The sequence below is a fragment of the Xyrauchen texanus genome, chromosome 20 (assembly GCF_025860055.1).
Source record: "Xyrauchen texanus isolate HMW12.3.18 chromosome 20, RBS_HiC_50CHRs, whole genome shotgun sequence".
Classification (NCBI taxonomy): Eukaryota; Metazoa; Chordata; class Actinopteri; order Cypriniformes; family Catostomidae; genus Xyrauchen; species Xyrauchen texanus.
Genome location: NC_068295.1, coordinates 35,840,338 through 35,863,013, shown reverse-complemented (window position 1 = coordinate 35,863,013; position 22,676 = coordinate 35,840,338). Strand labels below are relative to the sequence as shown.

Here is a 22,676-nt window from a genome sequence, read left to right as displayed (position 1 = left end):
CTGCTGTAATTGTAATGGCAATGTCTGCATTTTTTTTATTTATTTTTTTTATCATTTTAAATTAGCATGTATACTGATTATTATAAATTATAGATACTGAATTAAAATTATTAAGTAAAAGGTGACATCAATGGTTCCTTCAAAATAGTCAAGGTTTCGAGACACTTGAAATATATATTTAGGGCATGAATAGGATATTTGAGGCTCTTTTCACGGATCTTCAGAGGGTTCTGCCGGTGTGGCATATGAAGAACCCTGAATTGTGCTTTGAGGATGTTTTCATTTTTTCAGTGTGCATATTATGTTATCACAAAATCTATTTCTCTATAAAGAAAATTAATAGGATTTTATTTTTATAGCAAGTAGCAAATCATGATAAACTAAAGCCTACTGGCTATTTAGGAAAATGGAGGAGCCCTTCAATACATCCCACCTCAACGTCCTGTTTCAATTGGAAATACTGTATGTAAACACAGGAGAGCAAATTGTCCTTGTCAAATGATTTCTAACTTGATGTCATGAAAATTACACGACTGTGGGACAATTTTGTAAAATGATATGATGTGGTTCATGCCACATTTCACTGCAGTTTTGAGGTGAAATGTTCACAGTGTGGCGCTATAAGTAGGTTCAATTAAATTAAGTTTTTAGATTAATGCTTGAAGTTTTAAATAAAAAAAACCACCTCCCTACCCTAAATCTTAAAACTAAACCAAACCAATAGTGTCATAAAAGCAAATGTTACATAAAAAATGGCCTGATCTCATAAAATGTACATGACAATGACAACATTTTTGTAAACCAAAATGACATGACACGTTTGGCTGCAGTTTCCCAGTTGAAATTATGTTGTAATCAGACAAGATTTTTAAGGTGAATATTAGATGGATTTTTTAAAACATGCCTACCTAAACTTTAAAATAAACCTAAATAGTAGTGTCTTAAAAGATAAATGAGAAGTGAACAAAGCAGACATACTTACCCTAAACCAACACCTAAACCCAACTGATAGTGTTTTTTGTAAAACATTTTATTGCTTTTATGACACTTTAATTTTACTTACACTTTTGTTTCAAGTGTTCTTGGCTGGTTTTGAGCCTTGGTCCTCTGAGTCCAAAGTCCAACACTCTATTAGGTGAGCTACAGCGCAAGCTGATCACATAACTGGAATAACTGTGTAAATGTTGGTCGGTCTGTTATACAAGCAAATAATGCATTAGAGTAAAAGTGTTTTGATACATAACAGCAGTGTGTGCAAAACAAAAGTGTTAATAAAGTCTTAATCAGCCATTGTTGTGATTTGTGTGAAAGTTAATTAAATGCACAGTTGTTAATTTCACCAGGCAACTGCGGCAAAACATAGAATTCAGCACGTAAAAGTCAGTTTGCAAAAATGTAGTAATGGTAACGTTCATTCTAGGTTGTAACAAAACGCAAGTGATTCTGCATTTTTCTGATGATTCTATGAGAACAGGTTGACCATTATGGGGTGTTTAATGCTCACTGACATAGTTCTTATAATATTTTAACAGTCAGGTGCTGGAAACAACAAAAACCAAGCATGAATTTAAAAAGATGTAAACGTATTTATTCAGATACCAGGACATCACATCAATCCTATACAGCTCATCTAACGGAGTATACTTTTATTGGTTAAATACTTATTTATAAATAGATTTTACATCTGTTAAATAAATCATTCACTATTGTGTATTATAAGTCACTTGGTGTTTAAGGTTTTTGCTCCAGCTTCAAACTGTCTTCCGCTAAGTGCTACAGGTCATGCGGTGTAAGTGCTGGCACGCAAACTGGTGGTCTTGCCGCAGTCATACACTGCAAACACAAAACACTGGCAGCTCCAGATTCACATCTCTGTCTCTGCCAAAAAGCTCTCACCCAGTCCTGATGTCATCAGGACCATCTGGGAGCTGGAAGAGTCTGGAAGGGTCAGAGACAATTTGGTAAATGTTTGAAATGTGTACTTCTAAAGAGGACAGGAAAAGACTGAACCAGTTTCTTTGTCTACTAAAGTTTCTTCCATATGGGATAGTTCACCTAGAAATTAAAATTCTGTTATCATTTATTAATCCTCATGTTGTTGCAAACCCGTATGACTTTCTATTTTCTGTGAATTTTTAAAATTGAAAAATTCCCCAGCTGTTCTTTTCCATATAATGAAAATGAATTGGGACTGCAAATGTCAAGTTCCAAACAACATAAAAGTAGACCATATGACCTTTGTGCTATATTCCAAGTCTTCTTAAGCCTTACGAGAGCTTTGTGTGAAGCTCAGACCCAAATTTACATTTTTTACTTTTTTTTTTTTTTGAGCTCCAAAGACCCCCAGTCTTCATTCACTTTCCTTATATGGCAATAAAGCAACCAGGAGATTCTTGCAAAATTCACCTTTTGTGTTCAACAAAAGAAAGTTTATGCAGGTTTGGAACAGCATAAGGGTGAGTAAATAATGACAGAATGTTCATGTTTGGTTGAACTAATTCCTTTAAAAAAACCTTACAAAAAATCTAATGACTTTAGGACATACAGTACAGAGAACAACTCACAACCTGGCAATTATAAGAAATGTAAATCTCTATTTCATAAATAATATCCGATCTCTCCCAAATATTGCATGAGAAATGTGAGTTTCTGTACTTCCCTTGTTCCCCGGCTTCTTAGAAGCAGTTACTCCAGGAAAGTCATCCACACACAAAGAGGGAGAGAGAAAGCAGGAAATCTAAATGAAAAAGTCTTGAAGCAAAGGGAACAGGCTGAGAGAGTGAGACTGGGTCAGCCCTTACTGATGTGGGGAACCCAGGCCGGTTTCTCTCTGGGGGTCACCGAGCTTCCACAGGCCTCTCCGTCTTTATCTTCCTCCTCCTCTCCTTCAGAGAGCAGATCTGAGATCTGCTGCTGGAGCTCAGGGCTGATGTCGTTTTCGGCTAGAACCAGCACACGGAGGCTGGTGGGGTAGTTCTCCACCATGTCTAGGAAGACCTGAACACATGAGGAAAAACATGCCCACAGGATAAAAGATTGCATGTAGAGAATGTTGAAAATGAATGAAATAAGTGAATCTTTCCTGCAACTTGATTTATCAGTAAAGACATACAGTACATGACCAAAAGTATGTGGACACGTCTTTCTAATTAATACGTTTGGCTACCTAAGATATCATTTCAGCTTGCATCAAATCAAGCATATGGGCATTTAATCTGATTAGACAAAGTCCTGAGGTTGTCCTGAATTTACCTTCTCAGTTCAATACAAGTTATGCTCAATCAATAGCATTAGTGACATAATGTTAATTACCACAAAAATGATTTCAATCAGCCCCTTTTTTATTTAAAAAAAGTGGTTACAGTGAGGCATTTACAATGGAAATTAATGGGGCCAATCTATAAATGCTAAAATACACACCGTTTCAAAAGTATAGCCACAAGATGTAAACATTGACATTGACCAAACCAATTACAAACATTTTCTGTGTAAAGTTATATCCAATACTGTGATTTCATGGTTGGTAATATTGACTATATAGCTTTACAAGATCAGGCTAAAATCATGTTAACATGTATTATTGTGGCTGTACTTTAAAAAAATCTGTATTTTAGCATTTAAGTCTAATTTATGATTTGTAGTAATGAACATTATGCTACAAATGCTGTTGATTGAGCTTACTTTGTGCTGCACCCGGAATATTCCTTTGATAAATTACGATCTTTATGAAGTATAAATAAACTATATCTGCAATGTGGCCATGATTTGACCTGTATGTTCTTGGACTTCTAACATACTAACAACAACCCAAAAATAATTTACTCCGGAGGAATACTTAAGGTCAGTGCCAAAAACAATGAGCCACTACAAGCTTATCTGTGTCACTTTATATTAGGTGTATTTAATGTACAAACATCAAAATACATACAATACAATGTACATTTGTGTAATTATATGTTGTTTTCAAGATTCTCACAAGATTCACATTTGCTGCTACTGAGGTTGAGGTATGTGTAGGGTTAGGGTGTGGGGTAAGGATTGGGTTAGGTTTAGGATTAGGGGTAAGGATAACAGTGAAACTATAGATGTGATTAAATGCAGGTACTTTAACACTTCTATTCTGTTAAAGAAGGACTGCTTCACAGTTCATGGTCATTTTTGACTGGAAACTGTACAGGTGTATCTTCTTTTTTCTTTTTTTTTACAGAAATGATTACATTTATTCTTCCCTGAAGTAAAAACAATAAAATGATGCACTTATTTATGTAACTTCACTACAGTAAAAACCTACACTTCTATAAGTAGAAACATGAAGAACATATAAGAATGTGTCCTGTATTGGGGCAGATTGCTGCCATCTGGTGGACAAATAAAAATAACATGACATGAAAATCATGTTATGACAATAATAGCCAGTAGATGGCTGCAGTGTTCAATACAGCCACCTATTGTGTAAAAATTCAACATTTTATCACAAGTTATGCATTTGGATACAGTGCATTCAGAAAGTATTCAGACCCCTTAATTTTCATTCTACACTACATTACCCATAATGAAAAAGCAAAAAACAATATATATATTTTTGATAACTTTGCAAATTTATTCAAATGAAAAAACTGAAATATCACATTGACATAAGTATTCATAAGACCCTTTGTTATGACAATAAACTTCAGCTCAGTTGCATCCCATTTCTCTGGATCATCTTCAAGATGTTTCTGCACTTTGATAGGAGTCCATCTGTGTAAAATTAAATTGATTGGACATGATTTGGAAAGGCACACACCTATCTATATTAGGTCTCATAGCTGAAAATGCATATCAGAGCAAATATCAAGCCATGAGGTCAAAGGAACTGCCTGTATTTTGTAATACTCAGAGACAGGATTGTGTCGAGGCACAAATCTGGTGAAGGCAAAAAAATTTTTTGCTGCATTGTATTGGAGAAGGGCCTTGGTAAGAGAGGTGACCACTCTGGTTGAGCTCCATAGATCATGTGTGGAGATGGAAGAAACTTGCAGTAGGAAACCATCACTGCAACACTCCACCGATCTGGGTTTTATGGCAGTGTGGCCAGATGGAAGCCTCTCCTCAGTGCAAGACACATAAAAAGCATCTAAAGGACTCTCAGACTGTGAGAAACAAGATTCTCTGGTCTGATGAAATGAAGATTGAACTGTTTGGCCTCAATTCCAAGTGTCATGTCTAGAGGAAACCAGGCACCGTTCATCACCTGCACAATACCATCCCAACGGTGAAGCATAGTGGCAGTAGCATCATGCTATGGGGTGTTTTTCAATAGCAGGGACTGGGGGACTGGTCAGGGTTGAAGGAAAGCTGAACACAGCAAAATACAGAGATATCCTTAATTAAAACCTGGCCCAGAGCGCTCAGACTTGAACCCAATCGACCATCTCTGGAGAGACCTGACAATGGCTGTCCACTGACTCTCCAAAATCCCCAAATCCAGGTTGGCAAAGTTTGTTGCATCATACACTAAAAGACTTGAGGCTGTAATCGCTGCCAAAGGTGCTTCAACTAAGTACTGAGTTAAGGGTCTGAATACGTATGTCAATGTAATATTTCAGTTTTTGCTTTTTAATAAATTTGCAAAGTTATCAAAAATCAGTTTTTTGCTTCATCATTATATGGTATGGAGTGTAGATTGATGTGAAATATATATATTTTTTAAAGCATTTTAGCATAAAACATAACAAAATATAAAAAAAAATGTAGGGGTCTGAATACTTTGTGAAAGCAATGTATATATTTAGACATTATCAAACTATGTGTCAAAGTTTAGCATTTGTTTTTGTTTTTTAACCATTTTGAAGTGTAAGTTTTTGCAATAATGTCACAATGTTTACAGTCAAACCTGTTACAAAGAGTATTTTTTTTACCCATTTATTTAAAACATCAAAATTGTATAACAAGTAATACATTTACCAATTTCATTTTAATTTAATAACTTTATAACTTTAATAACTTTTGCACCTTTTCTGTTTTAGCATTACAATGCCCTTGTGCACCAGCAGATAAGCACACTGAGAATTCGGCAACAGGATGTCGTTCTGTTGCTGAAATCGTTTTTTTTTAGCAAAAGTTTAAACCACTACCCCCAGCGGCTGAAGTTGGAAGTGATGTTTATGTGAAGTGACCACAGGGTGGAGCCAAACATTTTTGTTGTATTTTTAGTTGTGAATGATGTACTACAGTCAACAGGAACGCATATTTTATTAACCATATGCTCAACCCCCAAACCTAGCCGTTAGTGGAGTAAAAATGCAACCTCCGAATCATGCTCATCATGGTTTATGTGAACGTGATTACTTCCTGACTTCCATGGCACAAGAACACGTGTCTTAGAGGCTGCTCGCAGAACATGCTATTAGTAGCTACAGAGAAGGTAAACACATCTGAATTGATGCCAAAATGTTGATTTCCAGTATGATCATTGTAACAATGATCATACTAAGCAAAAGGAGGAAGCGGGAGATGACAAATCCAACTCAAATAGTATGTTTTATTTCTTTGAAACTCAATATTTATGCTTTTCAGCAATCACAATCAGAAACTACACTTTTAAACGGACCAGCTCGTTTCTCGTAACTCTCTCTCGTGACTGGCATCTGGCTCACTCTTAAAGCCCGTCTCCACTGTCACTGCAATGACAAACTGCTATTAGAGACAATCATTGCCAGGTGATGATTCGTACCGTTCTCATCTCCTGATTTTGCTCTCCAGTCACAAAGCGACACTTAACCATGCCCCCACCACCACAATCATGTTGGCATAAGAGTGTTTGAATGGTGTGGAGAGGAGTTGTGTGATTCTGCCTTGAGTGTGGAGCAATGTTTTTGAAAGACAGAGCATCTGTGTTCTCTCTCGCTCTAAGATTGCTCCAATACTTCTCAATTATGAGTAAAAAAGTCCAAGACCTCACCGTGTGTTAGACAATGTTACTAAACAATTAGCAGTCAGAATAAAAGAAAGATGGAGTCTAAGTGTAGTCTAGGATGGTAATGGCATTAGATCATTGGATGAATGGGGTTGAGATCAAATTATGGAGACATAACTGACTGAGTCTCTTCTCTCACTTCTGGCTCCCTGCAGAGACAGTGTGATTCAAATGCTTCTCTGGATTCTCAGCTGTTCTACTTTTAATTATAAATTTTTTTTTTTTTTTGCTGAAAAGCCTATAATAGGCTGTTTAAAGAGGTGTAGATTTGGTATTGGTTGAGGTCGTGGGATGACGATATTGGGGCATGTTGTCACAAAAGGTCAACGTAAGTTTATTGAACTGCATCTTTAATCTCTAGGTTTCAGAGTGTGTGCTAATTTAGATTAACTGTAGGAAATTATATAAATAAATAACTCAATTTGATAAGGGTCTAAAATATTAATGCAATATTATGAGAAAAAGAGTCTCAATATATTGATATATGCTTGTATCTGCACATCAAGAGACAAGATGATTTGTCATTTGCTGGTTTTTATTTTACACTACAATGAAACCTCATTGGTCCAAAATCCCACTTCATATAGCTTTGTTTAAATGACATACACATCAAATATGTTCTGATTGGCTACGATTGTGTCACACTATGGCAAGCCCTTTTAACATTTAAAAGCTAGATTGGATAGGTGTTGCAGATATCTGTAATTCAGTTTTGCCTAGTCAAAAAGAACATTTCAGATATCCGAAACTACATTCTTCCTATCCATAATTGTCATTTCAGATATCCATAAAGACATTCTTCCTAGGACAAATGACGTCACTTTTGCCATTCATTTGTATGGGGTTTATCATTACAGATATCTACAATTCAGTTGCAGATATCCACTATGTGAATTATGGATATCTGCAACTGAGTTGTAGATATCTGTAATTCCAGTTTGTGATATCTACAATTTGATTCTGACTAGTCATAAACTCCAGTTCAAGATATCTTTAATTCACCTCAATTCAAGATATCTACATGTTCCTTTTCAGATATCTTAAATTAAGTTTTGACTAGGCGAAATTATGTTGTAGATATCTGTAACTGGAATTATGACTAGTCAAAATAACGTTGTAGATATCTCAAACTGGAGTTAGGGATAGTCATAATTTAATTGTAGATATCTATTATCAATTTATAGATATCTTGAAATGAATTTTGATTAGAGATATCTAAAATTTGAGATATCTGTAACTTTCATTCTGCCTAGTCAAAATGTAATTACAGATATCTCTATCTGTAGATTCGACTGGTCACAGTTACGTTACAGATATCTTGAATGACAATTCCAACTATCCAAAATGTAATTACGACTAGTCAGAAAGACGTTGTTGATATCTACAATGTTAATTCCGGATAGTCAAACTTTGCTTTTAAATGTTAAAAGGGCTTGCCATAGTCACACAGTATTTTCACTTTCAGTGCGGACAGACATATTGCATGACGCTTGAAACTGGTGTCCTACCTGGATAGTACACTGCGTGACTGGGGTTGATATGAGCAGAGGAAGTAGTTGATGGATAGAGATGTCAATGTATACTTTCATAATTTCCAAGCCAGTTATCTTTGATGTGTTGACTCATTCATTAAAGGGGTCATGACATGAGAAACCAAATTTGCCTTGATCTTTTGGTATATAAGAGGTCTTTGTATCATTAAAACGTCCTGCAATTTTAATATTTTAAGACGTCCTCCCCATTCTAAACGAATCATTTATTTAATCAAGCTCAAAATACAGCTCGTTCTGGATTCATGGTTAGAAGTGACGTGTCGGTTAGAAGTGACGTAACAGCGTTTGCATATGACCGCCTCCAGCACAAGATAACTACGCTATAAGCGCAAGACAACTACGCTCATTTCGTATCGCCGTGCGCCTCACAAGTGTTCAGTCGATGGACAGCGAGCTCTGACAGAGACTACTTGTGCACAGGAAAATTACGATGCCACACGGATGTGCTGTTCCTGGCTGTGGTCAAACAAAACCTCTGAATAAGCTGCCGAAAGATCCAGACGTCAGGGAAAAATGGATGCAGTTTATTTTTTGCGGACGTTCCAGTCACGGCAGTGTTAACTTAAGCGTTTGTTCTGTACATTTTAAGGATGACTGTTTTGAGAACAAATCTCAATATGATGCTGGCTTTGCCAGAAAACTGTTGCTCAAAGATAAGTCCGTGCCGACTATTCTGGGAAAAATGACGACGCAAACTGTAAGTAATCTATTTTAAACTTTAAACTACTTTTTAAAGCGCAATTTCATTCATTATGAATAATCACAGTGTTTTTACTTAGTTTACTTGCATATTGTTCTGGCTGGGGCGTCAATAATTGATACATAGGCACTGACGTTAGCCAATCATAACAGTGGGCGTTAACACTGAAGTCTTAAATGGAAAACGCCCCCAAAACAGACTGTTTGAATCAGAGGATGAGAAACAGGGTGGGAAAAGGTCATAAATCACTAGATTTTAAAAGTTTTTCTTAAAAAAATATATATTAATACTATAATTGCACCTAAGGGAACATAATAATACAATAAAAAAAACCATGTCATGACCCCTTTAACACACATAACAGACTGAAAAGGACCAGATTTTGCAATTACAGCCATCATGAGGGGAGCACACATGAGAAAGCAATGTTTGCAAACACCGAAAGCACGCACAAGGAGTTTACTGTGCAACTTTGCCCTCTAGTGGAAGGTTGTGACAACAAAATAATTAACTTCTATCAATATACCCTTTGTGGCAGTTACAAATTCACTGAACAACAGATACAATTTGACAGGTTTTTTAAGGAAATACTTCACCCTTCACATGAAGATTATCTAAGGATTATCATTGGGGAATATTATCGAGTTTGCTCATCACACAACACATAATTTCATATGGACTACTTTTAAGGTGCATTTTTGTTCTACAGTTGAAGTCAGAAGTTTACATACTCTTAGGGTTGAAGTCATTAAAATTCATTTTTTAACCACTCCACATATTTCATATTTGCAAACTATAGTTTTGGCAAGTTGTTTAGGGCATCTACTTTGTGCATGACACAAGTAATATTTCCAACAATTGTTTACAGACAGATTATTTTTAATTTGACTGTATCACAATTCCAGAGGTTTAGAAGTTTACATTCACTAAGTTAACTGTGCCTTTAAGCAGCTTGGAAAAGTCCGTAAAATTATGTTAAGCCTAATTTAGCTTCTGATTGGAGTCAATTGGAGGTGTGTCCATGAATGTATTTTATGGTCTTCCTTCAAACTCAGTGCCACTTTGCTTGACATCATGGGAAAATCTAAAGAAATCAGCCAAGACCTCAGAAAAACAATTGTGGACCTCCACAAGTCTGGTTCATAATTGGGAGCAATTTCCAAAAGCCTGAAGGTACCACATTCATCTGTGGATGAGTATAAACATCATGGGACCACACACTCATCATACTGCTCAGGAAGGAGATACATTCTATTTCCTAGAGATGAACGTAGTTTGGTGAAAAAAGTGCAAATAAATCCCAGAACAACAGCAAAGGAACTTGTGAAGATGCTAGAGGAAACAAGTAGTGGAATAAATTCCGTAAAATTACATAAATAAAATAAAGATTTTACATGGAGTAGTTCTGAATCTACCTGTGCTGACTTATTGCTGAGGCCAGTCCCCTCCAAGTCCAGAACTTCCAGAGTTCGACTGGACGCAACAGTGACAGCCAACATTCCAGCAATTTGATCCCCTGAAAACACAACCAGTGGGAGAAGCGGAGACAGAGGGGTCAAGATGCAACATTCAATCCTTGTGGTTTTAAAAGTGCAAACCCTGCATTTTTCCAGCAGCAATGTTTGTGTACCAGAGTAGCAATTTCATGCACTGGGGAGCAATGGTCAGCTAAATAAATGTCTTAAAGAAAAGAAAAACATAAAACATCTATACCATACGCTATACTTCAGGGAAAGACTTGCTTCCTTGCAGTAATTATTGAAGAGATTTATGTGTCAAACTTTGTGTTATGTTACTGATTAAAAGTGTTGTAGTAGTACATTGTTTGACATACAGTGGGGTACAAAAGTGTGGAAACACTAGTGAAAATGCAAATAGAAATTTGGTATCTTTTATTGAAAGATATAATGTGGCAGGGCAGATGGCTAAGCAGGCTAATCAAGCCTCAGAGAGGGATAAAGGCTGAGTGGAAGCTGCAATGCGGCAGAAAGAGAGATTTAAGGACAGCTGTTTGACACCTGTGTGTGTGTGTGTGTGTGTTTGTCTTTTTGGTTAAGTTTATAATTAAAATATTATTTATATTGTCAAGCCGGTTCTCGCCACCTCCTTTCCCTTAACTCCTTTACACTGGTGCCGAAATCCAGGAAGGAGGAGGGATGTGCCGCAGTGGAGTTCTCGGCGCTACCATCCACCCCAAAGGAGCAGCCGCGGCCATCCGCCGGAGGACGGAGGAGCCCGGCCGACTAGAAGCGGAGGAACGGCCACCAACCACAAGGGGAGGAGGGGCTTCCACCCAACCACCTGGAGCAGTTACCGCAGCCAGGGGTGGGGGAGACCCCTACAGTCCACCAAAAACGCAGTGGGGCATTCTGTCCGCAAGGGGCCGGAGGACTGCCTCCCATCCGTCCGGGGAGACATGGCTGTCGTCTATTAGAGGGGGGAGGAGTGGCCGAGGACCAAGCTGCGGTGTATCGGAGAACCGGCAAGTAAGTGTTTTTTTCTCTCACCTCTCTCGCTCTCCTATCTCTCCCACTGCCACTCCGTGTTGGCCTTTCCCTCTCTTTTTAAAATTGTTCTGTTAATTTGGCACGATCGCGGTTACGGAGTGTAGGTGCCACATTTTATTTTATTTCCCTCCCCTTGTCCCCTCCCTCATCCAGGTAGACGAGGATGACCTGCCGGCAGATGGTGTGGAAGGTACGCCCCTCCCCAGGGAAAGGGGAGGGGTGTACGTCATGCCGGGGGCTCCCCGGCCTGAGATAGGAATGTGGCAGTGCGGAGGGCAGGGCCGGGTCATGATTCTGCACACCCGGCCCCTAATCAGGCTAATCAAGCCTCAGAGAGGGATAAAGGCCGACTGGAAGCTGCAGTGCGTGAGAGAGAGAGAGAGTTATGGACAGCTGTCCGACAACTGTGTGTGTGTGTGTTTGTCTTTTTGGTTCAGTGTATAATTAAAATATTATTTATATTGTCAAGCCGGTTCTCGCCTCCTCCTTTCCCTTAATCCCTTTACATATAGTTAAAAGGAACATTCCATGTTCAATACAAGTTAACCTCAATCAGCAGCATTTGTGGCATAATGTCGAATGCCACAAAACATGATTTTGACTTGTCCCTCCTTTTCTTTTTTTTTAAAAAAAAGGTTACAGTGGGGCACTTACAATGGAAGTCAATGGGGTCTATTTTTGGAGCAATTAGAGGCAGAAATGTGAAGCTTATAATTTTATAAAAGCACTTACAGTAATTTTGCTGAAACTCATGTATTATTTGAGCTGTAAAGTTGTTTAAATTGTAATTTTTACAGTTATTTTGTAAAATTGTCTATAACTTTACACAGAAAAGGTTAGTAAGAGATTTTATCACACTAAAATCATGTTAATATGCATATTGTTCATGTTTTGTGGCTAAACTTTTGAAACAGTGAGTGTATTGTGCCACAAATGCTGTCGATTGAGCTTAACTTGTATTGTATTTTAGATTTTTCTAAATCAGAAAATCTTTAACTATTACCAGGTTTAAATGAAAAAGAAAATCCCACATTTTCATTGTGGCCGTAGACTTTTGGACCCCATTGTAGGTCATTTCAGGAAACAGTTTTCTGTTGTTTTATGAGTAAAACAAAATATGCATAAAATCTGTGTGTGCTGATAAGCAGCAACTAAACTTGTGAACATATGACAATGAGTTTCAAATAAACCCCATTGCTGATCAAACTTACTGTTAGTTTGCTAAGCTGCTGTCAGTTCACCAATATCTGTGTTTAATGGCAGTGTAAATCTATTCCTGTTGGGCATTGTCTTTACACGGCTGGAGAAATGTGCTCACCTAAAGGATTGTAGTCAAGGTTGAGGACCCTTAACTGTGAGCTATGTGCTACAGCGATGGCCAGTCGAGCCCAACCCTGGCTGCTGATGGCTGGGTTGGCACTCAGTGTAAGCTCTTTAAGCCCTGTGCAGTAATATTGATCACATAGAAGAGCATTGTTAATTCAACATAGCTGTAAGTCTTCTGCTAAATCTCAGTTAATTTGCAGATATCACATTCTTCATATAAATCTTAAAAACTCACCGATAAACTTTGCAAATAGCCCTCAAAACCAAACTATCCAGTAAGATTCACAATCACACATTTTTCATTATCAGGTGGAATCCTCATTTGTTTATGTAATCTGAATGCGTCACACTGCGTTTAAAGTGGAACGTGTCATGAATACTGTTTACTGGTTAAATTGTGATTGCTTTACCTGATTTAGCTCCATCCGGAGGTAGCATGCCACAGATGAGACGCACTGCTTCATCACCCAGCATGCAGTCGCCCAAATCCAATGACACCAGCGAGGGGTGAGTGGAGAGAGCTGCATTAAGAGTGACCAATCCTGCATCTAACAGTGGACTCCCATGTAGACTATAAGTGGAAGAGTGACAAGAGTTTCAGGGACATCATGTTCTATGCTAGATTCCAATTCCCTGAAGAAAATAACAGTTCTTGCAAAACAACAAAAGCTATGGTTCTGTCTGAATGAACAGCTGCTTCAGAGACATCTTAAACTTGGCCACTGACATGACACAGTGACATGTATAAAAACAAAACAATCTTGATTTTTGTGCATGAGAATCAATAAATAATGCTTCTTTGAGTCCTTATATAATATAAAGCAGTAAAAGATAGTTAAAGGGATAGTTTACCCAAAAATTAAAATTCTCTGATGATTTCCTCACCCTTATGCCATCCCAGATGTGTTTGACTTTCTTTCTTCTGCTGAACACAAATGAAGATTTTTAGCAGAATATCTCAGCTCTGTAGGTCCATACAATGCAAGTGAATGGTAAACTTTGAAGCTCCAAAAAGCACATAATGGTGGCATAAAAGTAATCTATAAAACTCCAGTGATTTAATCCACGTCTTCAGAAGTGATATGATAAGTGTGGGTGAGAAACATATCAATATTTTTTTTTTACCATAAATTCTCCTAGGTGGCGATATGCAGGAAGAATGTGAATCCGCAAAAACAAAAGTAGAAGAATGTGAAAATGAAAGTGGAGATTTATAGTAGAAATGACTCTCACCCACGCCCATCGTATCACTTTTGAAGACATGGATTTAACCACTGGAGTCTTATGGATTACTTTTATGCTGCCTTTATGTTCAATTTGGAGCTTCAAAGTTCTGGCCACCATTTACTTGCATATGGAGCTACAGAGCTGAGAGTTTAGTCTAAAATCTTCATTTGTGTTCAGCAGAAGAAAGAAAGTCATACACATCTGGGATGGCATGAGGGTGATCAAATGATGAGAGAATTTTCATTTTTGAGTGAACTATCCCTTTAAAGGTCATTCTACTATGCAGTACAATTTGTTGTCCCCATTGTATTTGTCTTAATATATTGAATAAAATATATAGATATTAAAGATATTAATCACTGATCAATGTCTAACTTTAGTCCATTATTTCCATCTTGTTAGGCATTACTTTTTCTTGTGCAAATTATCAAGTTAGAATTAATAAAGTTTAAGTGTTTAAGCTTGACCAGAGCAAGTGTGGTAGTCCCTTTTTAATATTTTATAATTTAATATATTTTTTAAAGTGTACTGCATAACAGGAATGACCCTTTCTAATAATAGATGCAAGAAAGAATTTACATTGCAAATATTGTGATGTCATTGCTGTCTGTTCGAATTTTACTGGTACTAACAAGGTAATTCTCATATGCACACTTGTTGGTGTGGCTATCCTTATAAGGAGTCTCCATAGACATAATGATTTGTTATACTGTATGAACTATAGATTCTATCCCCTATAGTACCTTGCCACTAAACCTAACCCTCACAAAAAAAACTTTCAAGCAATTTGAATTATGGGGATAAACCACATTTATAGCATAATACCCTTGTAAATACCAGTTTGTAACCTAAATAAAGTCCTCGTAAAACACCCAAACCCACCCACACACACACACACACACACACACACACACACACACTCAGTCGATTTGATTGAAGTTAATATCTTGTTTATTTTCTTTTGGAACATATATTTATGTTCCTGAAGTCTGAAACAGGGCTGGCCCGACCCAATAAACAACATAAACAGTTGTTTAGGGCCCCATAATTGGTTCGGGATCTCACCCACCACCCCCATTTATTTATTTTTTTGCCCATCAATTACTCTAATCAACAAAACACACAACCGTATCAATAAAACGTAGTATGTTTCATTTTGTATATTTTTTTTCTAAATTAACTAGTATTTTCTAGAAAACTGTAGGGCCCCCAAAACCCTAGATCCGGCCCTGGTCTGAAAAAATCGGAAATGTTCAAAGAATTTTTAATTTTTCCCCTTTTTAAATTTTTTGGCCAAAAATCTGACAAGCTGAATATTTTGAAAAAGACTTTCAATTGATTTTAACGTTACATGTCAACATTTAGTAGACACTCTAAACAAATAATCATTATTCATCTAATTTGATTAAAAAATAAACAATTTATCACATTACCAAAACACAGCAACCAATTTTACACTTTGTTGTGTTTGTGTGTGTGTGTGTGTGTGTGTGTGTGTGTGTGTGTGTGTGTGTGTGTGCGTGTTTTTGTGATTTACAAGGACAATTTTGTAAGTTACAAACTGGTAATTACAAGGTTATTATGCTATAAATGTGATTTATGAGGACATTTCTAGTGTCCCCATAATTCAAATCGCTTAAACATCATACTAAACAATGTTTTATTGAAAATGTAAAAATGCAGAAGGTTTTCTGTGAGGGTTAGGTTTAGGGGTTGTGTTAGGTTTAGAGGATAGAATCTATAGTTTGTACAGTATAAAAACCATTATGTCTATGGAAAGTCCTCATAATGATAGGTAGACCAACGTGTGTGTGTGTGTGTGTGTGTGTGTGTGTGTGTGTGTGTGTGTGTGTGTGTGTGTGTGTGTGTGTGTGTGAGCGTGTATTTATCACTTTGTGGGGTCCAAATGTCCCCATAAGGATAGTAAAACCCGAAATTTTTGACCTTGTGGGGACATTTTGTCGGTCCCCATGAGGAAAACAGCTTATAAATCATACTAAATTATGTTTTTTGAAAATGTAAAAATGTAGAACGTTTTCTGTGAGGGTTAGGTTTAGGGGGAGGGTTAGGTTTAGGGGATAGAATATAAAGTTTGTACAGTATAAAAACCATTATGTCTATGGAAAGTCTCCATAAAACATGGAAACACAACATGTGTGTGTGTGTGTGTGTGTGTGTTTCTTTCAGATTCAGGTTTCAGATTAACCCAAACAGTTTTTAAAAGGGTTTATGACTAATGGTTGGTCTGAGAATAAATTAGCAAAACTGGCATTTATTAATTGTTAAAAGATTCCTGGCTGTGTAAATCTGTCAGGTATTATTGTTTAAAAAATGATAAACAAGTTGAAGTAATGAGAATTAAATGCACAGTTTACTGCTAAATATAAAAATATTTGCTAAGATAATTTAGCAAGATGGAGCACACATTGTATTCAACGATTTAGAATAGAACTTCATATTGAGTTTTATATTTATATTTCTGAAAAGTATAGGCTATAAAGGACACTAGTAGGGATTATAAAATATACATTTAAATTGAGTCATGGACGTTAAGTGATTCGAGCTAAATTCATTGCAGAGAGGAATAATATGAATTAGTATTATTAATAATAATGATAATAATTATTATAATAATAAATGAATATTATTAATAATAATTCAGTGGTGCATTGCAAGCAGTGTAACAACAGACGCCTTTGCTCGAGCACTTACAAGAGTGTCTGGATGGATCTGTTGGCCTTCAGCGCATCTGCCAGCTGCTTCGTCCGGTTGATGGTGGACACCACACCGAGGTTCAGGTTCAGTTGCGCGAGAGAATGCGACTCTGCCACGCCGCGACACACACGGCCGAAGTCTCGATCGGACAGCTGACATCCCCGAACAGACAGAAGCCGCACACTGTTCTCTTTCAGATTGTCGCATATATCTTTGATTTCAGCACCGGACAGCGCCTCTCCCGTTATCTGAATCGAGCCCGGCAGCATTTCGGTGGCATCAAGGTTGACTAACGTTCCAAGAGGACAGCATTATGGATCGTGGAGTTAAAGAGATGCCCGACAAGCATGTTCTTTGAAGCGAGTGCCAACTTTGAGAACACAACACGCGAATATAGATGACATCATTCGATTACACAGCGACGTATTCTACAGAGTGGCCAGTTTTAGTGAAAGGACAATATAAAATGTCAACTAAAAACGCAAAAATACGCTTGTTTGTTTGCAATTAAAGCTCCGGACTGCTCAGTCGGAACGCGTTCTTGCGCTAATAACGCCAGACGCAGCGCAACGAATATAACGGAACGCAATATGTCTCCAGATGCGTTTTTAAAAGTTGACGTTCTTTTATCTTAACACGGCGTCTAAATAACGCGGCGCTCCTGCGCAAGACACAGAAAAAACATCGAGACGCGACGCAACTAATAACAACCCAAGAGTCTCGAGGCGCCTTATTAAAAGTTGACCTTCTTTTTAACTTGTCACGGCGTCTAAAAACGCGGCGTTCCTACACGAGACGTTGGAGAGAAAAAAGATCAAGATGTGGTTCAACAAATATAACAAAAAGGAGGTGTCTAAAGCCCCTTTTTTAAGTTCACGTTTTTGTTTACTTGACAAGGCGTCTAAAACATGCGGCGCTCTTGTGCGAGACGCTGAAAGAAAACGCACCGCATAAAAACGTCCGTCTAGAGCAATTTTACATAGAAAAACAATTAAAAAAAACAAAGCGGACAGACGCAAAAACGCGTTCGATGTGAACAGCCCCTTATAGTTCTAGCGTTCTAGTGTCTATAGCACTGACACCATTGACCATCGACTGTCATTTCGCAGCTGAAATAAAAGAACATTGGCACGCAATTTCTAACACATCCGATTGTTGAGCATTTTGCTATCTTTAGGCTCAGAAAAACGCGGAAAGGTGTGGTGCGCCTACTTCAGCTTTTTCTGTTTCCTTTGCGCATGTATTCCCGACATGCTTGTTTGGTTCCTCGGTTCTTCATCCTTTCCAGCATTAAGGCAAAGATGACAATGGAGTGTTGCAAGTGCTGTGGGTTACTATGGACACCCTATAAATGTCTCCCATTCAATTGTGCTCATCCTACCAACACCAGCACCCCCATTGCCAAACAGCTGTTTGGTCTGTTCAGGCTTTAGGTAATCCGCTTGACAGCTGATGTTGTGCGATTGGCCACAAGGAGAGAATGTGTCTTCTGAGTTGCGCGTATGTACAAAGGCAAAATGGGCGAGCCAAGAGCAAGTGAGGTAACAAATGACCATCAGTTGCAGTGTACGGACGATCACGCATGATTAGTTGGGTCTTGGAGCTAGATTGTTGAGCGTTATGAAATATTGGGGGCACGGGGGCTAGTTGACACACGATTTATCACAGTTAATAGGTCATTTATTTGGGTAGGTTTATTTTGGAAAGTCTATTTCTGCATAGTCACACCATGAGGTCTTGGATACAAAAAAAGCTATTGAACATTTTCAATATTAATGCCTAGGGAGGAAAATATATATATATATATATAGTTACTTTAATATGAACTAATAGTAAAACTGAAAAAGCTAACATAATATTAAACCATTGTTCTGATCAACAGCAGTTCTAATTAATAAATTAAATATATAGGGGGTGACCGAGGATGGTCGGCTACAGGGGTAGGTTGTAAATTGATTTACGGTAACATAAACATTTTCACCTTTTTGACCTTCACTGATTGTTTCTGTCAGTGCGTTTGAATGCTAAAATCTGACAACTTTTAATTTCATCTGTGTCCAAACAAGCATTAAACCCCTCTGCAAAAACATAATAAAAATTACACTGAGAAAGATTTTTAAATATATAATAATTTTAGTTTATAGTTTTGGGTATCCGTTTTGGTAGAAGATATAAGCTTGTGAAATTTGCTAGTTGTCTAACATTGCTAACGAAAAGAATGTAAGACCCCACTTGGTTGGCACATTGCTTGTTTTTTTTGGCTAGCACATATTATATCAAAAGAGTGTTCAGGTTCATAACCTTTATACACACTATTTACCAACTTAGATCTCTACATAGTCAAGCCATTTTTATTTGTATAGAACGTTTCACAACACATCTTTAAAGAAAATGATGCTGTAACAGTAAATGATGCTGCAATGTCTTGAATTCGTCATGGCACAGTTTAAATTAAAAACACGATTGAAAATCATGCCTTGAAATTATTTGCCTTTAGGCCCCCAGTGATAAAGCCAAACCTGACAGTGGCAAGGAAACCAAAACTCCATAAATGCACCTCACTGTCTGGTTGGCACAGACTACAGTTAGTAGTCATCGCTCAGCAACACATAGTGGTGGGTAGTGTTGTCAAAAGTACTGGTAATTTGGTACCAAGTCGATACTAAAATAAAAAAGATGTAATGATTCCAGTGTTTCTGTAGTACCGAGCACTGACTCAATCCAGTACCAGCGCACAGTTTGACGGACACACAACAGCTTTAAAATGCTCATTTTGAGTGCGTGCTCTGTTACTCCTTACACTGAAATGGACAATTAATGAAATTAAAATCGTGACATGTCCTGTCTAAAGTGTGATTTATTAAACCGCTAAAGGCTGCAGTCTTAGTGTGGAAGAGCTGCTTACCTTGAATGTATAAATCTGACCGCACATACGGTACGCATTGTATCAGATGACAAAGCAGAGCACTAATCTGCTGTGAACCACGCAGCACATGTAAACTATATATTTATATAATTAAATCACAGCAGTTGCTCTTTAATCTCAACTCAACTTTATTTATAAAGCATTTAAAACAACAGAGTTGACCAAAGTGCTTCACAGTAATAACATTTAAAACTTAACATTTAGAAATTACCACATACAAAACACCAGTAACCTAAAACACAAAATACAAGTACTCCAAAACGGTGTCCTATATTTCATTTGTCAGACACAAAGGCCAGTGTAAAGAGATGAGACATAAAAGTCTCTCTTTATCCAGAAAGTGAAGCTTCCGGCAAAAAATACACGTCATAATAAAAGCACATTTCCAAATATAAGCTAGATTCCTGAAACTAAAGAAATTGTGACAGAAATACATTACAACTGTATAGTAAAATGTAAACATTTATTGTAATGATGATGATAATAATAATAATAATAATAATAATAATAATATAGCAAACAAGACTGCTGTTGAATACAATTTTGGAATGACATATTGAAAAGTTATATTTTCACTTGTTAAAAGTTTTAAGAATTAATTGATTAGACATCATTTTGATGATTAAATTAAACTCTAAAACATGGAATTCTGGAAAATACTACTAATTATAATAATAATAACAAAAAGGAAAGCATGATTTGGTAAAGAATAAAACAGATTTCAGTAGTGTGCTACTTTAAAACACTTAAGCAATGCATCCTTGATTGAGAAACACTTGAAGGAAACATGGATTTATTTTAATTTATTATTTACATTGAAATGTATCTTTTTATATAGGCTAAATTAGTGTGTTCAATAGAACATCGTCATATTAGCATATTTATGCTGTGGTACCGAAACTGGTATCGAGAACCGTGACATTTCTCTGGTATTGGTTCTGACTACTGAAATTTTGGTACTGTGAAAACAATAGTGGTGGGATTTAAACATCCGGCTGGACCGAAGCTGTTTCTGGCAGGTATATGTATCCTGAGGATGAGTCAGGGAAACAAATAGAATAATATTAACAAATTCCATTAACTTATATGCAGAGCTATAGAATATGAGAAGTGTTTCCAGCAGACCTGACTAATGCATCATAACTATGAGTTGAGGGATATATTAGGTGTATGCCTGTCTGAAGTCTAGACTTAAACTGAGAGAATGTGTCTGAGTCCTGAACAATGCTAGGAAGGCTATTCTGTAGTTTAGTTTAGCCAAATAGGAAAAGGATCTCCAGCCTTTTGTGGATTTGTATATTCTAGTGTAAGCCCGTTTATCGGTCCAATGATGGTCTCCAATAATACGGGTGAAGGTCTCTGCGCGTTACTGTCTTTCATGTTACGCGACACAACAATATTAAATGAAATACATTTTCTCTTATGTATTACCTCGTTTATTCATCTGACTCCATAAATGAAAAAGGTTTTTAATGATATCTGAGTATCATTAAAAGTGAGCGAATGTTTGATTATTCCTTTAACTCTTTAATTATACTTTACCTGTTTAGATTAAGAAACTATGTCGCTTTGAGGTCCTCGCGTGTTTTCTCTACACCGCGGGTCTCACGATCACAAGCAGTCAGTATTGGATCATCAAACAGAGGTAATTGCTATATACCTGAGATCGGTCACGTTCACGTATACACAATCAAAGATACTTCAGTATAGCCCCATGGAATTGCATACACTTGAATGTAACTTAACGTTTTCTTCAGTAGAGGTCACGGCCACTATTATAGATGTAAGTTGACCAACATAACTTCTCTTATAATAGCTTTGGATTGGCCATGCGTGGTTTCCACGTACATTTATCTGGAGAAACATCAAATTAAAACAGAGGTTAGACACCCGAATTTAGATTGGTCAAGCAGCGTTTGCTGTTCTAAACGGAAATTCCCTTTTTGTCTTTGCAAACCAAGTACACTTGAATCGATGCCAAATATTAGTCGTCACTAATCTGACGCAGACTTGCGGTAACATATGAATCATTTAATCTGTTTGGGAAACACAATGTCAGAATCAGTCAGAATAAAATCAAATGTTGACAATTTATTGACCAGGTAACATAATCAATTCATCAATTCCAATTAGACATTGATAAGTCAAAGTTAGACATTTTATTAAAACATAAGAAATTCGAATTGAAATCACCTGAAATAAATTACAAACAGTAAACTGTTTGGGATCATCTGATTACAGAGAGCCCTGAGTAATGTGTCACCTTTCCTTAAATACCCAAACCATGGACAAAGGGGATTTTGGGAGTGGTTAGGTTTGGAAGTCCTGGGGACATACTTCATTAACATACAAGCAGGGATGGAGACAGACCTCCAGAATTATAAAGCATTTGGCAAAGACCTTATAACTTTGCTGTCATTAAGTTTACAAACCTGGGAATAAGAGCACAATACCAGACACACTGAGACATTTTAAATGATTCCAAACATGTTACACTAGTTACATTATTTGTATACATCAGATATAGACTTTTGTTACATACAGATCTTAGGTGATTCTGAGCTGAATGGGGGAGAGAGGAGAGAATGGGACAGATGTGTCTAGGTCAACAATGAGGTGTGCATTTGAAGTCTTCGCTCAGTGGGGTGTGGTGCCTCAGGAAGAGTTGCTAATTGCAAGAAAGTTAGTTTGTTGATTTTCTCAAAGATCATACATTTGCTCTTTGCCTTTGAATGCAAACACATTGGCACCCTGCCTTACACTA

General features: G+C 37.2%; 1 protein-coding gene across 1 annotated transcript; it reads right to left on the bottom strand.

The window, feature by feature from the left end:
- Positions 1 to 1,605: 1,605 nt before the first annotated feature.
- LOC127660709 (leucine-rich repeat-containing protein 73-like) lies at positions 1,606 to 18,432 on the bottom strand. Its single transcript, XM_052151088.1, has 6 exons — positions 16,984 to 18,432; positions 13,455 to 13,615; positions 13,037 to 13,159; positions 10,627 to 10,727; positions 2,802 to 2,997; positions 1,606 to 2,688 (listed from the first exon to the last, which is right to left on the bottom strand). Exons 1-6 carry the CDS (start codon positions 17,253 to 17,255, stop codon positions 2,594 to 2,596), a joined length of 948 nt encoding a protein of 315 aa, XP_052007048.1. The 5' UTR covers positions 17,256 to 18,432; the 3' UTR covers positions 1,606 to 2,593.
- Positions 18,433 to 22,676: the final 4,244 nt, after the last annotated feature.

Coding starts and splice junctions, on each gene's coding strand:
- LOC127660709 (XM_052151088.1), bottom strand. CDS start 17,255: ATGCTGCCGGGCTCGATTCAGATAACGGGAGAGGCGCTGTCCGGTGCT. Junction 13,616..16,983: donor AGATCCATCCAGACACTCTT/GTAAGTGCTCGA, acceptor TTCCACTTATAG/TCTACATGGGAGTCCACTGT. Junction 2,689..2,801: donor GGCCTGGGTTCCCCACATCA/GTAAGGGCTGAC, acceptor ACTTTCCTGGAG/TAACTGCTTCTAAGAAGCCG.